We start from the raw sequence: 15,971 nt of genomic DNA, 5'->3' as shown, positions 1-15,971 counted from the left end.
CGAAACCATACCGGTAGCTAGCGCGCCTCGCGCCGTCCGCTGGAACTATAACTTTCCTAATGCTATGTTGCCAATTCTCGCGCCAGCCTACACTCTAAATAGTGGCACCATGCCGCAATTCAGTATATATCAACAATGTGTGTACAGGATGCCACTTAATGAGTTGTAGCGCTTGAGCAGTGTGTAGAACAGTGCAACAAGCAACTAATAAACTAATAATACTGTACTGCCACGTACTATAAAACAATTTAAGTACCATAAATAATATACTTTTGCTCCGAGTGGTGAACAATGTTTTACATTACAAATATTTTGTGTAGTAAATAATTATTTAAATTGATTTTATGACACAAAAATTATTTAAAATTATTTTTGTTTACAAACATAAATTGGTAACGTAGTTATTTTGTATCAATTGGATTTTTACATTGAAACAATAACAATGTTTTAGGTTAGAACACTATATAAGTTGCCCTATGCTGCATTTTTTTTTTTCTTAAAAACAATTTCGTGCTGATACATCTATTTTATTAACATTCTAGTCATGTTGACAAAATATTTTACAATTACATTTCTGAATCACTCAGTAAAGGTAGATTTCGATGCATCATTGCTGAGAGTTATGTTTTGCCTCTCACTCTCAGAGTATTCCAATGACATCTAATGTTTCAATCCATGTTCAAATGTTATATGAGGTAAACATATAACCGAATCAATTAAAGTACTTAAATTAAAATACATATTATTATCAACATGCATAAACTATTTCAGATTATATATCATCTCACAATCATATTTGCAAAACCTACTGTACTGTGGTGTTTTAACCAGTCCCCACTAACAAAAGCATAAAATGAAAGGTCCTAAAGACGTTAACATTGAGTCATAATTAAACAAGAGTAGTTTAAAAGTTGTAACCGTGATACTGTAAATAATTTGATATTGTTTGATATTATACAATCGTTTTACAATTTTGTCAATCTATCTGTTACTTTAAATACAAATGTATTTTTATTATTCAATGTTTTGTTTTGTAGAACCTTTAGTATTCTCAACTTGATTAATAATAAACCTATTTCAACATACAATATCAATGTTAGGAAATTCCTAGTATGGTTGGAAATATATTGGCATCCGTGAGGTTTGTGTAATTTTTTTTAACAATTGAATTTCCAGTCCCAACCTCAAAAACTATGATATGTAATAGTTAAATTTTCATATCGTATCAACACATTATTTTTAATTGGTCACCAAACTGATTCTTGAATTTTTGAATTAGTAGTTGCAAGAGTACGCAAAACTGCAGAGAGTCCTTGAAAATGCTTGTGCAATGATATAGTTTTAAATTATAAAAGAAACCCTTCACAAAATTGTATTAACAGGACCAGAGGACCAATATGTACATGGTATTTCATTTGTAGGAGGCAAAAAATTCAAATCATATCAATTTATGATTGCCAATAGATTTTGGGTTTCCTTAAAAACAATTATATAGAACTGTCTGCAAATGTCGATAAAACTAATTTTATAAGAAATTGTAGATTCTTCTGCTGCTCTGTAGGCAACTATTTTGGTCACACAAGGAAGTCTAAACTTATATCTTAGTTTGAACAACGTCATCTTGATTTTACATTGTACAAGATACATAATCGACACATAGGCTTACTAAAAAAAGTAGTAAAGACAGTAACTTGTGATGGACCGCGCAGACATAGGAACAGTCTAGACTTGCCTCTAAGACTGACGTTTTCCAAACGAATATAGAAGTTAGATCTACATTCTTCATTTTAGGCTTGAAATAAGTTTGTTTGTGGGTAAGAGCGAATGAGTAAGCATGAACGATAATTAATCCCCTTTACCCTTCTCCCCGACACGCCACCATACCACGGCATCTTACTAGCAGAGCTCAAGGTCATTGACGTAATTGTTATGAACTAAATTTAGAATTCCACCTCCCCAATGTCACCAATAGGCCCTAAAGGTTGGTATATAACAATTCATGACGGTTGAACAATGACCTTTAATACGCTTTCAATTTGTTTTCTAGCGTTTACCCTATCTTACAAAAAGTTAGTTTACATAATTAATAACAACAACTTTTTGGGCGTAAGAAAAATTCTCAAAAGCTACAAATCAATTTATAATATATGTATCTATATCGTATTAAAGGTTTGGCGTTTGGTATACAATGTATTTTTAAAGTCACAAGATAGTTTCTGAAACTCTTTATACAACTCTCCTTTATAACATTAAAAAAAAATATGATCCAAGAAACTGAGCTCTTTAGCCACAAAATCCACCGTTTTTTTAACTAACCTGACAAAAAAAATTAAACAGTAGCAGCCGACGAACTTTTTTATGTCATATTTTAAAGCTAATTTAAAAGTACCGACTTTATTTCAAGATTTAAAATAAAAAATATAAACTCTTAAGCTTTTAATTAGAACCAATAGTGTCCTAGACTAATTGACATCTTTCATACGAAGTTTCAACGATTTACATTTAGTCTAAATAGGCTAAATGTCAAGTTATCTTGAAGCTGGTAGCTGGACATTGAGTTTTGGAGCCGTTTTCATTAGCATCTACAGTAGAACCCCTCATATCTGGCCTTGGTTTTACCGGTCCTCTGTTTATCCGGCCACTTCCAGGAAGCCAATATCAAAATATTTTTCTCACGGCTTACAGCTGTTTAGATGCAATCACTAGTCTTTGGGACTGTTCAAGTCATAAAATAAATTGTTCACACTATTTATCTGTTTGCTTACACATTTATTTGCTGTGTCACTATACTCAGTTGAGCTAGTAGGCCTTACCTCTGATCAGTTGGTTGATTATTTCCAAAGCGGGATTAGTACAGTACGGTACATTAATTTTTGTATTTCGCAACATGGATAAGAATGTTGAGGAGAAATGCATGTACCGGTACCATTTAAGTCCTAATTATCTTTAAGTACAATTTATTGTCATTTTTACCTTCATTTAATAGTTTTTGTTAGGCCTACCTGGAATCATAATATTTGTACGTTCATTACTAAACGACTTTAACCTGCAAATTTTTTTTACAATGATTTTTATTTTTCTTCAAATAATCCCAGACCAGACTTAAATGATACTTTTGACTGCATATATTGATAACCTATTATTATTAGGCATGAATTGTCATTTTCATAGTAGGTTGGTTTATACGGCCAAATCGTTATCCGGCCAGGGGCTTGGTCCCGTGGTGGCCGGATATGAGGGGTTCTACTGTACCACTTATAACCAGCACTAAGATGGCGGACCTGGCTTTAACTGCTTGTATGTTAGTTAGATAGGCGTGCTCCATCTATTGGTCTTATGTGATCGTTGATTTAAACTAACGGAATTCTGATGAAAATTTGAACATGAATTATTAGCAGTTTTGCAGAGATGATAAACAATAGTTTTTTTTTATTTGAATTGCTTGTCAGTTGGCATCAAATCTTAGAGATGTGTATACATTTTTTAGGACAAAATTAAATTGGCAGATATCATGGTAAAGAAGCGTACTAGAAAAAGTTACTGCCGTCTCAACCAATTTTTACAGCAGTCAGCTGTTGATATGCTAGGCGAGCAACCGCGACAGTGAGGACGGGGAACAGCTGATTTCATGTTCCTAGTTGGCAAATTGTCTGCTAGCTACTAACGTACACATGCATAAGCCATCAGCGGTAGCACCAGTAGCCTCATTGACTATATATAAACACTTGTGTTAGTGTTAGTAGTCAATGCTATTACTGAATTTGATACTATACATTTTGTTACTAATATATGAAATGGAGAAAAACGTTACCTTATATAAATACAAAATTTCCCAATTTATATCCAGACCTTTTTAAATAGCTTAAAAAAGAAATAATTTAGTATATCAAAGTGTTTTTGTACGGTTATTGGGAACAGGACAAATTCAAAAATTGTAAATTTAAAATTCCCATGTTATTCTTATAAAGAATATTGTAAAATTTTGTAGTTTGCTTGTTTATGGATATATTTTCATCAAACTTGGCAAATTTATTTAAACAATTACAAAACTATTTGGATCATGAATGGTACTCTAGTTTTCTCAAGGTAGGACACGTGAATTGGAATTTTGGCGTTACAGACACAATGACAGAAACAATCAAACAAACGTACAGATATTGACATAAGACTCGTTTCGGCTTTCTTATTATATAACACGTAGAAATAACCAAACACTTCATGAATCCACGCAATGTACAGACAAAACAGTAAAGTCTTTATAATCTTATAATATAATTAACTATAGTGTTTCTGCCCGTGCTTCGCAACGGGGTGAGAATCTTTGGGTCTCTAAAACCTAAAAATAGTATATTTCGTACCTAGGGCCGAAAGCGAGGTTTTGCCGACTCGAGATCGGGTTTTAAGTTCGAGACGAATTCGAGAACGTGAAACGATCGAGAGCTGCAAACCCATTTTGGCTCGTGGTACGAACGCTATTTTTTACCCAAGTATGTTTTGCAATATAACGTCCCTCTTATTTATGTGAAATATGTTGAGGAATCAGCAAAATCAAAAATAACAATAAATAGTTGTCTAGGCAGCTGTGACAAAAAACAAGTCTATTGCAATGCCATGGATACAGCTTGTGCATTTAATATACATTAATCTTTTAAGTAAATAAGCGAACAAGTTATTTTGCGGCCCTAGGGATGTAAACGCCTGCTCGGCCCCTATATGACGATGACAGCTGGCATGGTCAGAAAAACATAACTTTCAGCCACCAATTAACGTATGTAAAACAGCTAAAACATCATGCGGTGAAAAATTCGTTACACATACTTTAAATTACCACGAATTAATTATATGCAGCATACAGAAAAAACGGAGTCACTCTTATTGCGTATTTTAAGGTAAATTTCTTGTATATTCCCATGAAACTGATAATTTACCTAGCACATTAAGGCCTTTAATCCAAGTATCTAAGTTTGTAAACCATACATACAATGTAACGAAAAAATATCAACGACATAGCATGTAGTTTTATGTAATCCTCAAGACATTTCATTTGGTCCATTGACTTTAAATCCAATAATTGTCAAAATTATTGGAGCTTGGAATAAACTGCATGTAAAAAAATCGTTACACTAATAAAAGACGACGTGAGGAGCGTGGGCAATGAGCTACAGCGGCTAGGGCATAGCCACATGAACACAGAAAGGAACTAGAACGGAGAACTGGCAACAGCGCACGCGAAAAGTAGGGAGGGGCGAACACACCGCTCAAGCGCTACAACGCATTAGTTGCATCCTGTCCACACACTGTTGATATATACCGATTTGTGGCAAGGTGCCACAATTAAAAACTGGAATGTTAGATGTTAAAATGGAGTGTTCAATTAAAAATATCGATGCACACATGTTTCTACCACCTTCCTTCATCCACTGGTGGCCGCAGTTTGAAAGATGCCACAATTAGGTGTTTGCGAGTATGCGGTAAAACCCCGTATGTGTGTGTGTGTATGTGTGAGAGTGTGTGTGTCTGTCTGTTTCCTAATAACGCAAGAACCACTGAAACGATTGAAATAAAATTTTAAATTAAGGTAGCTTATATAGGTACCCGTTTAACATATAGGCATTCCTGATTATTATATTTCCCTTGGTCTACGCCCCATGGGCTTCCAAAGTTTCAATGTTTACATTTTGGAATAATGTAAAATAATAAAAAGTATTTATTGAAGTCAGCTGTAAATACTATAATTTGACAGTTCAAACAGCAGAGGTTAAGAGGTACAGCTCCTGCTCCCAAGATTCTAAAGTTTTATGATTTTGAGAATAGTTTGATTAATATATATGAAAATATAGGCTACTTATTTTCATGGAAACAGAAGGATCATTACGATGTATAATATTTTCGAATAATTTTGATAATGGTAGCTTTATGTTTGAACTGATAGGCCTAAACAAATGTTTGGATCGGGATTTTTTTTACTAAGAAATATATGTACTGGTGCAGTTTTAAAAATTTAACTGACTCAATGGTTACACTTTTATTTGTGTTTTAATTCAATTTACAAACTAAACTTCAACTATAGGCCTACTTTTATTCTGTCCAGAGGTAGCTACGAATTATATTTTCTTCTATCATCTACTACACATTCGCTTTTTAGCGAATTTCCCTATAGGGAAGTAGCTATTACCGTAGGTCTCATGGTAAGACCTAAGCCCGGGACCGATTTACTTTTTCATTTTTATGTCCCCAGAGGCCAAAAACACAATTTGTTCAAATTTTTATATATCTATTTATAGATATATATATATATGTGTCCATCCGCACGATAACTTGAGTACAGTAATTTTTGTCCGATTTTGATAAAATTTGGTTTGAAGGTGTAAGGCGAGATAAACTTGAATGAGTTCGCGAACCAGTGTGATCGGACTATGGGAACGGGGGTTTATGGGGGGTTTTATGGGGTAGAAATAGGTTTTTTCCATTTTTGATCCTAAAAACACAAAATTTCACAATTTCTTTTTAAACCATTTTGTAGAGCTTAAAAAAAATAATAGTTTAGTATATTGAAGCGTTATTATGCGCCTAATTGTTACGGAGAAAATTCAAAAAAATTTTAATTTTAAAATTCCTATGTTATTCTTATGGAGAATAAGTCAACTGTTGTAGTTCGTATGTTTATGAACATATTTTGATCAAATTTGGAAAATACATTAATTTCTTACTAAACCACAGTACCTTTTAATATTTTACATAAAAAAAAACTTTTTTACCCTCCCTGATGCAGCAAGTAGTAGCCTACTCATTAAAATAATTTTGTTTGAATAGGGAATAAATGTGATATTTTTAAGGAGACATTTTAGTTTAAATAGAATCAGGCAAATGGAAATTCGCTAAGTCTGCAGGTTTGCTGCGGCGGGGGTATTTTAAATTTACAGAAATCTCCATAGTAGGCCTAGTTGTATATTTACAACACTGTTTTAATTTGACTAACTTAATGTATGGATAATATCACAAAACTAAGCTGTTCACTGTTTTATCTAAAATCTGTCTCAGGCCTAACGTACCTATGTTTCTTTACTTGTTGTTTTAAATAATAATGTAATTTAATGCAAATACATAAACGTTTCGAACTATGGAACGAGTAAAAATAATTACTGTTATGTATTTTGTTGTTGATTTTATATTTAAATTGGTGAAATTTGTGCCCTGATTAACAATAATAGTGGTAGGCTTTCTAACCAAAGGTACTTAATACAAGTTTTCCATTTAGTTTATTTTTGCTTATTATTGTGATATATTACAAACTGATCTGCAGGTTAAGATTGAACTTTGAAAAAAGCTCATTAGCTACAGTAAGTTAAAACATATCAATTACGGTAGGCTATATGTAAAATCAATATAAACAGTTTTTTTGCTTTACTACAGTGCTTTAAATGTTGTGCGATTATTTTTCCTTTTTTACTTTATATGTACGTTTATGGACAAAATAGCCTAAATGTTTAAGAAAGCTTATATAAGTTTAATTTGAAAATTGAATCGTATGGGTACATTATTTCCATACATGCATCAGCGCCTCATATAATTCGTTACTAGGTAGCCTTAAAAAAGTTATGTAGCCTAGCCTTAAAGAAATAAGATATTTGTCAAACTAAGAGTTTCAATTGAGTTATGTTCCTGAAACCAAAGGGGAATGTTTAACTATTTTATACAACAGAATTCAAGATCAAATTTTTTCGCTTCAGTGTCCTTTCCGTTGCGAAGCACGGGTACAACAGCTGGTACCGGTAGTATTAAAATAAAGTAACGATCAAAGGCAATTTGTAACGAAGTCAATCAATCTAAGTATTTTGCGGGCTTTTTGAGGTTATGGCTGCACTTTACTTTAGGTCCTACACTCATTTGAACAAAAATATCGATTACTCGATTGTTTCATTCTGTATACTGTACCGTTTGGTTAGTTAGGTTAGGTTAACCTTACCTAGCTAACCAAACGATATATCGAATGAAACAATCGATTAAGTTAATCAATATATTGATCGATATTTTTCATTCGAATGAGTGTAGGACCTAAAGTAAAGTGCAGCCGAGGTTATTAGTGGCCGTATCAAAATGAATATTGTACCGTTGAATTTGTCGTGAAATTCCACACGATTTGAAGTACCCACAACCAGAGCCGCGTTAAGGGTCAGTGGAGCCCTGGGCAAACTCAAAAGCAGCGCTAAAAATATAACCAGAGTGTTTATTAACAACAAAATAGAGGTCTAGGCTTATAATACAATTTTACTCACTTCTTTCATTTGAGTACTTATTGAACAAAGCAATAGTTTGTGGGCATAAACCCTTTGTCCTCGGGCACAAACAAAACAAATGTCCATTAAGTCCTGTCTGTCATTGAATAATTGCACTGTTTCCACAACCCGTTTAAAGTGTTGAGGATCTTTTATGATAGCCCTCATTCTTTTAGGTTCACTTCCCATATTGGATAGATCCTACTTCTACTAACTGGATAGCCAGCTATGAAGATGAAGTGCTTACTATAGCCTCTAGGTGTTAAACCTAAACCTAGGTATAGATCCAACCGAAACCAGGATATCAAATTAACAAATTAAACATTTGTTTTTCAATGTACTGTAAAATGAAAAATTAGCACACGTCACAATTAATAAATAATATTAAAACAGGACCAGTATCCGATATCATCTAGCACAGGCAACAAACAAAACAAAACAATAAAACCTCAACCAACAACGTAACAACGATGAAAATAAGAACGAACAACAACTGAGAACTGACTGAAACTAAACTAAAACAACACCTACGAAAGCTACCAACCAACCACCACCGAACACCGAACCGACCACCGGATAGTGCTGGGTTCACAACAGACCAACCGTATGATTCGGTTGTGTTTCGATTGTTATCAACTGAAAGTCGAAATCGTAATCGTAGAGAATCGAACCGATGTTGTTATCGTAAGTTACGTTACGAGCGAGAGTGAAGTGAAATAAATATGGTTGCCTAGAAAAAATACCTTGTTTCATTTTCACGAACCCTTGTCTCTCGTAACACCACCCATCAGCGCCTTCTCCCACCACCGAATCATACGCCCGTCATTTGCGTGAGGCCGGAGTTGGCGCGAAATTTAAAATTGCATGCTAATAAATGGGCTGTTAGCGCATGTTCAACCCTCGAGTTCTTACTTGAAAAAAGTTAAATAAATGCGTTTTGTGGTGATAACATTTCTGTTAATACTACTTATTTACAATTACCTGACATAGCCGAAAATTCAGAGATACATGTAATATATCTACATGATAAATTGCATTTGAACATCTGAACTGTGAGTAGGTTTTCATTGCATATTCAGTTCTTGGGGCCCAAAATAAAATTCTAAACAAATTTATAATCAAGCTTCTAGTATGGCAAGCATTCCTTTGTTTTATAACTAGAGAGTATATATCCTGGCTAAAAATCATACTTTTACGTTTCTAACTAATCATAAATGACCTGAAAGTAATAGGATATGTAGTTTTTTTTTTTTTTTAATACAGTTAAAATAATTTTGATTATAACAATCTGTTAGCACTGCAGAACTGTATGTAAAAGCAAATAAAAGTAATATATTATTTTTATTAAGGCATGACCATGAACGCCTTTTAAGGTGAACCATGAACCATGAATGCAATTTATGGCCTGTTACTGTAGGCTATGATTCTGATTCACTCACTAATAGGCTACATTTATAAAATTCTTGAATTTGTTATATCATACTTTTAAAGACACAATACCAGAAATTATTCCTTACTAGATTAGAATCACCATTTTAAGGGTAATTAAATAAATTTCAAAATAGCTTATATTATATTAAGTTTAGGCTATTAACAAGACGCATGAAAACAGTAAACCTCTGAAACTTAGATTCTTTCAAGTTAGGCTATGTAAAAATCCATGTTGGAGTCCTAAAAAATGTTATTTTTTTACCACTGTTACCATTTGACTGTCTTCGCTATAAGTTGAGATCTTCATTAGGCAATTATAATTATTGTGAAACATTGACATTGCACAATTCCAATGCTGAAGGACAGTTAAGTATTTTGAATAACTTAAAGTTCAAAATTACAAGAATTAAAATATTAAAAAACAATGACTGTGAAATAAAACAAAATATATTTTGCAAGAGTAACTTAACTAATTTTGAAACCCCAATAGGCACAATAGAAATTTTATTGATGAGGAAGTTGAGGTTTAGTAAATAAAAAAAATTAATTAGTCCAAATACAGTGTATTTAAACATTTCACAAAAACAAAGTGATTCTTCTTTTGTCCAAGTCTTAGGTCATTACATTTGGAGTTTTTTCATTGGAGAAACTGAACTATCAATTTGAGTGTGTTTGCTGTGGTGGATTTGGTTGATTTCCGTTTGATTTTCCCTGTGCTTTGTCTTGGAGTCTTAATCTCCATGGGTTCAATTGGAGTCTGAAACAAATAAGGCCTTAGTTTTTTTTTAAACATTACTCGATTACAAAAGTAAGAGGTGGTCCTTACTTTAATCAAGATTAAACCAAACTAGACAAAACTGTGAGTGTGAGATAATAATTCGCTTCTACTGAAATGAGCTGTAAAAATTAAAAAATCAAAGCTACACTTGCGCTGACACCAGGTAAAAGTAATAAAAGTAAAAATAATAGAATACTAAATCAGGTATAGTTAGGTTTCAAAGTTCCGTTAGAGGTAATTCTGAGCAATCACTTGGTCAACCCCAATTTTTTTCATATTTTACTACGGTCATCAGGAGGTTCTCAGAAAGCAAGAAACATATAATTCAAGCCCCGCAAGGTTAAGTTAGGTTAGGTTAGGTTAGGTTAAGTTAGGTTATTAATTAACCTAACCTAACCTAACCTAACGTAACGGTACTGTTACAATTGGCCTTAGAGATGTATTTGAGACTAAAAAAAAACATAAGTAAGTAACGTGTTTTCACACCCGTCACATAGAAAAGGATTGTCGGAGGAACCACTAGCCATAGCCATAACGGTACTGTCACAACTGGCCTTCCGCGCGTCTCCCGCAAGCCACTGTTATCGCTTGGACTTTGAACCTTCTTATCGCTCGGCAACCTGTACGATGGCCTTGCGGGCCTTGAATTATATGTTTCTTGCTTTCTGAGAACCTCCTGATGACCGTAGTAAAATATGAAAAAAATTGGGGTTGACCAAGTAATTGCTCAGAATTACCCCGTTAGATAACAAAATTACTTTACACTAAATACTTCCATGTAGCTGTGCCACAGGCCTTATATGGAAGTGCAACCAAAATTAGCTAATACAATTTATTGTTTTTTTTTTTTTTTACAGGGATTTCATTAAAATTACAGCCACTATTAACTGCCACAGTGAGAGTAATAAGTTAGTGTCACTATTACTCTCACTGTGGCAGTTAGGCCTATGTTAAGTAAGGTTGTCACCAGATTCATATGGCAGATATCGATCCGGAAGGAAAAATTTAGGGTAATCTGAGGACTTTAAAACATTGCATGAATAACGATAAAGACACTTAGCACCTGAAAATGTTGACACTGTAGGCTAAATTGTATTCTTTAATAGGACAACAGCCTAATTATTTCTGAATATTATAGTAGGTAGTACAGTATTGTAGTTCTGATAGGGTTATATGTCTGCTTGAGTTTTAAGGCCAAAATATTATCATAAGTTATAAGTTAGCTGATAAACACCGATTTCTGTGACTGTGAAATTTTGCTATGCCAGCTTATTTTTTCCTAAAACTAAGTAGGCCTATTCCTACGATCTTATAATACATGAAAACAACCTTAACATTTTTCTAAGGCACAGAAGACTTTCATTTTAAGGTACTGTACCGGTATTTTAAAGATGGACTGCTTCTCTGGTGGAGTAATACCAGACGGGGGCACGACCACTGGCAAACGATTACATTTCAAATGGTCAGTCAGTCACTGTCAAACAACCTAGGCCTTAGTTTTTCTGTAACCCCCTGAAATGTCACTGTACAGCGCTTTGCAGAGTTAGGTTAGGTTTATTATGATCATTATGTTATTATGATAAAACCTTAACTTAATATATAATTAAGATGTAAAAGCATAACTTATCTTACCTCAACAATATCAGGCTATCCATAGAAAAGTTGTCCACGGCGGTGTTTTTTTTTTTCTGAACTGCTGTACCTACATAATCGGTGAGTTCAGCGTCATCTTTAAGGAGCTTGACAAGTGCTCCAAGTCTTATCTAACTTAAACTTCATCATCAGATAAATGTTTACTGCAAAGAATCAATACTAAACAGTTTCTTTCAGATTTTTTTCTTTTGACAGCCTTTTCCCAGGATTTCAACAGCTTTGGGCGAGTTAATAGAAATCTGAAATTGTTAAAAAATAGTTAAACTTAATTCACAGTAACCTTTAGGCCTAGTTTCCATAAATCCACATACATTGTAGTTCAACACCTATACCTGGAAATGTAAATAATAGCATAATAGCTATGAAGGGCCTATGATTGATAAATAGAGCTGACGCTACTACTTGTCAGTATAGGTGCGAGTATAGGCTACTCTAAGCGCACGACTTGTTTGCGCGTGGCCCCTCCACCGCCTCCTTAGCCAGGAGGGGCCCCCACCACTGCCCGGCTCTTGGCCAATCTGCTACTAGTCGCCCTAAAAATGTTGTCTATACTGCTTCTACTCCCAGCGGATGCGTAACACCAACACATGGCACCTGTTGATCTTATAATATTTCCATCGCTTCTCTGTGAATGGTTTGCCCTTTTTACGGGTGGTTGCCATAATATTAATCTATGTTAGCCTAGCCTGACACTTTTTTAACCCACGGCTTAACAATCACTCAATAATTACTCAACCGCACTACTCATCTAAACAGCACAGTCCAATAAACTGACAGTTGATAGAACACGATAGAATACAATACTCTTCTGGTCATAAAATAGGATAATAAAATCATAAAATGTCATAAAATACTTTACGTACGACATTAAGAGACCGACTTTCGTTTTATCAACTTAGGGATATAAAATAAATAACTGCAAGTCATTAACCGTTTTAAAGGGTGTTCGGAAAACCTGTCCGATATTTTAAGGTGTTATTTATTGTACATAATATGAAAATAAGCAAAAGTTTCCATAATTTTATGTACTAAGCCTTGTGGTTTTCTGTTTATAGATATATCTGTATGTGTTTTTACATACATCTATATCTATATCTGAAGATACCACCTATAAACGTTAAAAATTTACACCTAAAAAGTCAAACTTTACGATTAAATTGGAATATAGGCCTAATATGATTTTACCGTTTGGTGTACATTTAAATAAGTAAAAAAATAGTTATATCAAAATAAAATACTCTACTACAGTAACAAAACAATAATATAGAACCCTTAGTATTTGTCAAATTCAAATTTAAATTTTTAAAAAATGTACGCAAAAAAGGAAAACAACGCGAACAGCGCTAGTCGAATGTTTTTAGAAAGCGTAGTCCGACCAATGCTACAGAAACTTTGGCTGCGTGGTGGGAGATTGGTACCGCTCTCCCCCCGCGCACCCGGCTCGCAAACAAGTCGTGCGCTTACAGTACTGTAGTAGCATGCTAGTAGGTATGATTACCAAAATAAAAATACAAGAATTTATTTTATTCAGTTAATTAATAGTTCAAATTAAAATGCACTTCTGATTTTAAACAGTAAGAAGTTATCTGAAGCCCTAACCAGTCTAGGCATAAAGCTGGGTTTTCCTAGGCGCGGAAGCGGAGAGCGGAGAGAGGAACGCGGAGAGCGGAAAAGAGATTAACATGGTGTTCCGCTCTGTTTCTAGGAAAACAGTAACATTAAATTACCTAAGACAAGTGGAGTCCGCTCTCCGCGTTCCTCTCTCCGCTCTCCACTTCCGCGCCTAGGAAAGACCCGGCTTAAGTTAGCGACAACATTTCTTGATACAGTAAGTAATTATTTAAAACTTACTTGTAAAAGTGGATCCCATTTCCTTTATTGTAGGCTACGTTTCTTTGCATCCAAATTCAATACAATATCTAACCAAATTTGCTTAATTGACTCACACTCACATAATTAAGATAAACATAATTACAATAAGATATCTTGTCGTTCATTAAAGGTCAATTGTTTGGAGGACCCCTATCCAAATCATCTGTCATCGGCAACACAGTGGTAATTAAGGTAATTAAAACCTCACCCAGATAGTCTAAGTTATCCTTAATAGGTTAAGGCATCTTGGTGGGATTATAAGAATGAATGCCAACATATCTAGTTAAAATTGTGGCTGTATTTTAGTCAATTTTAAGTTACAGTAGCCTACAATCCATAAGTAGATTAAAACAAATAAAGCTGTAACATTTGTATACAGAAAAAAATAACTAACTTAACCAGACTTATTAAAATAATTATTTCTAGTAGGTAAGTATTGAATGAATTTGATTAGTAAAGATGCATGCAAAGAGTAAAGTGTTACTGTTTTTTCACCACTCACCAGAGGGCCTGTTAAAAAGATGTGTTCTATGAGTTAATTTGAAGGTAAAATTTGTTAAATTTTAAAATTTTACCTAACCAACACACTTAAGTTTCAGGCTGAAGCAAGCTTTTATTTAGGGCCTTATTTTATTTTACATTCCAACACAGGGCATATAAAATAACATGTTAAATGGGTGACACAGTGCTGAGATTTTGTCGGCCAGTGACTATGGGTGGTGCCAGCATATTTTTTTTAATAATTCACATTTGAAATGTATACGAATAAAAAAAAAAATATGTAAATATTTTAGAGTAGGCTATTGAGCTATGATTTTGGCCCAAGAGGTTGTGAAGGGAGCCTTGGCCTGTTATGACATTCTAGGATTCCGGTACATAATTAAGTGAGATTATATGGACTATTTACAAGCGAATAAGTATAATCGAAAAATTCATTAGAAGATGCGTAGAAATATGTGTTCTTTTCACTTTAATTTAAGCTAAGCAAAAATTTCCGGGGGAACCCTCCGACCCCAGGTATCACATAAACACCCGGTAAGTCCGGCGCCTCTGTTGCCCAGTGGAAATCCCTTAAAATATGCTCTGTTTCCAACATACTATATGACTTACCTATCTTAACTTATTGTGTCAGTTTCATTCTTTTAAATGACCAGCATACTTTTAATTTTATTTGTATTAACTTAAATAGGCTACATCCTAATATAATTATCAATGGGGGAATTGTATGTAAATAAATCCCCCTCCTCCCCAAACAATAATTGGAACCTAGAATAATAATTCTGGAGTAATAATATTTGGTTTTTTATATTTGAACTTCAGAAACCATAAGTAAAAGGCCTAAATTGGTTTTCTAAAAGACATCATAGTTTGCGCAATTGATTTGATATTTTTATTTTGCTGATTCAGTTAAGCTATTAATAGTTTGACTCTAATAGGGCAAAGCGTTTTCAAACTCACTTAAAATTGGGAATAACTAAATAAACTAAGTTTATTGAAATTCCTCAACATAGATAAAAACATAACCTGAGTAACCTCAATCAATTATTTCACATTTGCAATTGAGCGGCAGACGACACGACGACAGCACTCCAATCCAATCCTAATGTTAGCCTGTGCGAGTGCGATGCGATGCAATGCGATTACAGATACGACTTACAACATGTTCGATATTCTTCGACACACAACCGAATCATACGGTTGGTCTGTTGTGAACCCAGCACTATCCCCGACCACCACACAAAAAAAGAAAAAATACAAATCACAACAACACAGAAGAACACAGAACACAACCACACGGTCACCTTTCACACCAAGGCCCCACTAGAAACACAAGGCACGGGCGGGCGGTACGGCACGGACGGCATTTTTAAGAGGGGGTGCACGCACTATGGCGGCACGGCACGGACGGACGGGACGGGACATCCGCAATTTAAGACAGTTGACAGTCTGCGAGCTAAAAA

The 15,971-nt window shown here is 34.3% G+C and overlaps 2 protein-coding genes and 1 long non-coding RNA gene across 5 annotated transcripts in view; 1 reads left to right on the top strand and 2 right to left on the bottom strand.

The window, feature by feature from the left end:
• The window catches only part of LOC128985419 (uncharacterized), a 51,827-nt gene extending 43,063 nt beyond the window's left edge, over window positions 1-8,764 (bottom strand). For 2 of the 3 annotated variants that reach the window (XM_054404897.1, XM_054404898.1), the window contains exon 1: window positions 8,277-8,764. In XM_054404897.1, coding sequence (XP_054260872.1) covers window positions 8,277-8,465 — 189 coding nt within the window. In that variant the 5' untranslated portion in view covers window positions 8,466-8,764. The remainder of the gene's footprint in view (window positions 1-8,276) is intronic. The other variant, XM_054404899.1, reaches the window with a different exon arrangement.
• LOC128985428 (uncharacterized) overlaps window positions 1-15,971 on the top strand; it is a 433,133-nt gene that overhangs the window by 68,882 nt on the left and 348,280 nt on the right. The window lies entirely within an intron of this gene.
• LOC128985433 (uncharacterized) lies at window positions 10,264-15,624 on the bottom strand. Its single transcript, XR_008490020.1, has 3 exons — window positions 13,990-15,624; window positions 12,118-12,377; window positions 10,264-10,464 (listed from the first exon to the last, which is right to left on the bottom strand). It is a non-coding gene; the product is annotated as an uncharacterized LOC128985433 (long non-coding RNA).

The sequence above is a fragment of the Macrosteles quadrilineatus genome, unplaced genomic scaffold (assembly GCF_028750875.1).
Source record: "Macrosteles quadrilineatus isolate MER2022 unplaced genomic scaffold, UCM_ALF_1.0 Scaffold_2__2_contigs__length_208266976, whole genome shotgun sequence".
Classification (NCBI taxonomy): Eukaryota; Metazoa; Arthropoda; class Insecta; order Hemiptera; family Cicadellidae; genus Macrosteles; species Macrosteles quadrilineatus.
The sequence above is the reverse complement of the archived record's forward strand: the minus strand, read 5'-3'. Positions and strand labels throughout refer to the sequence as shown.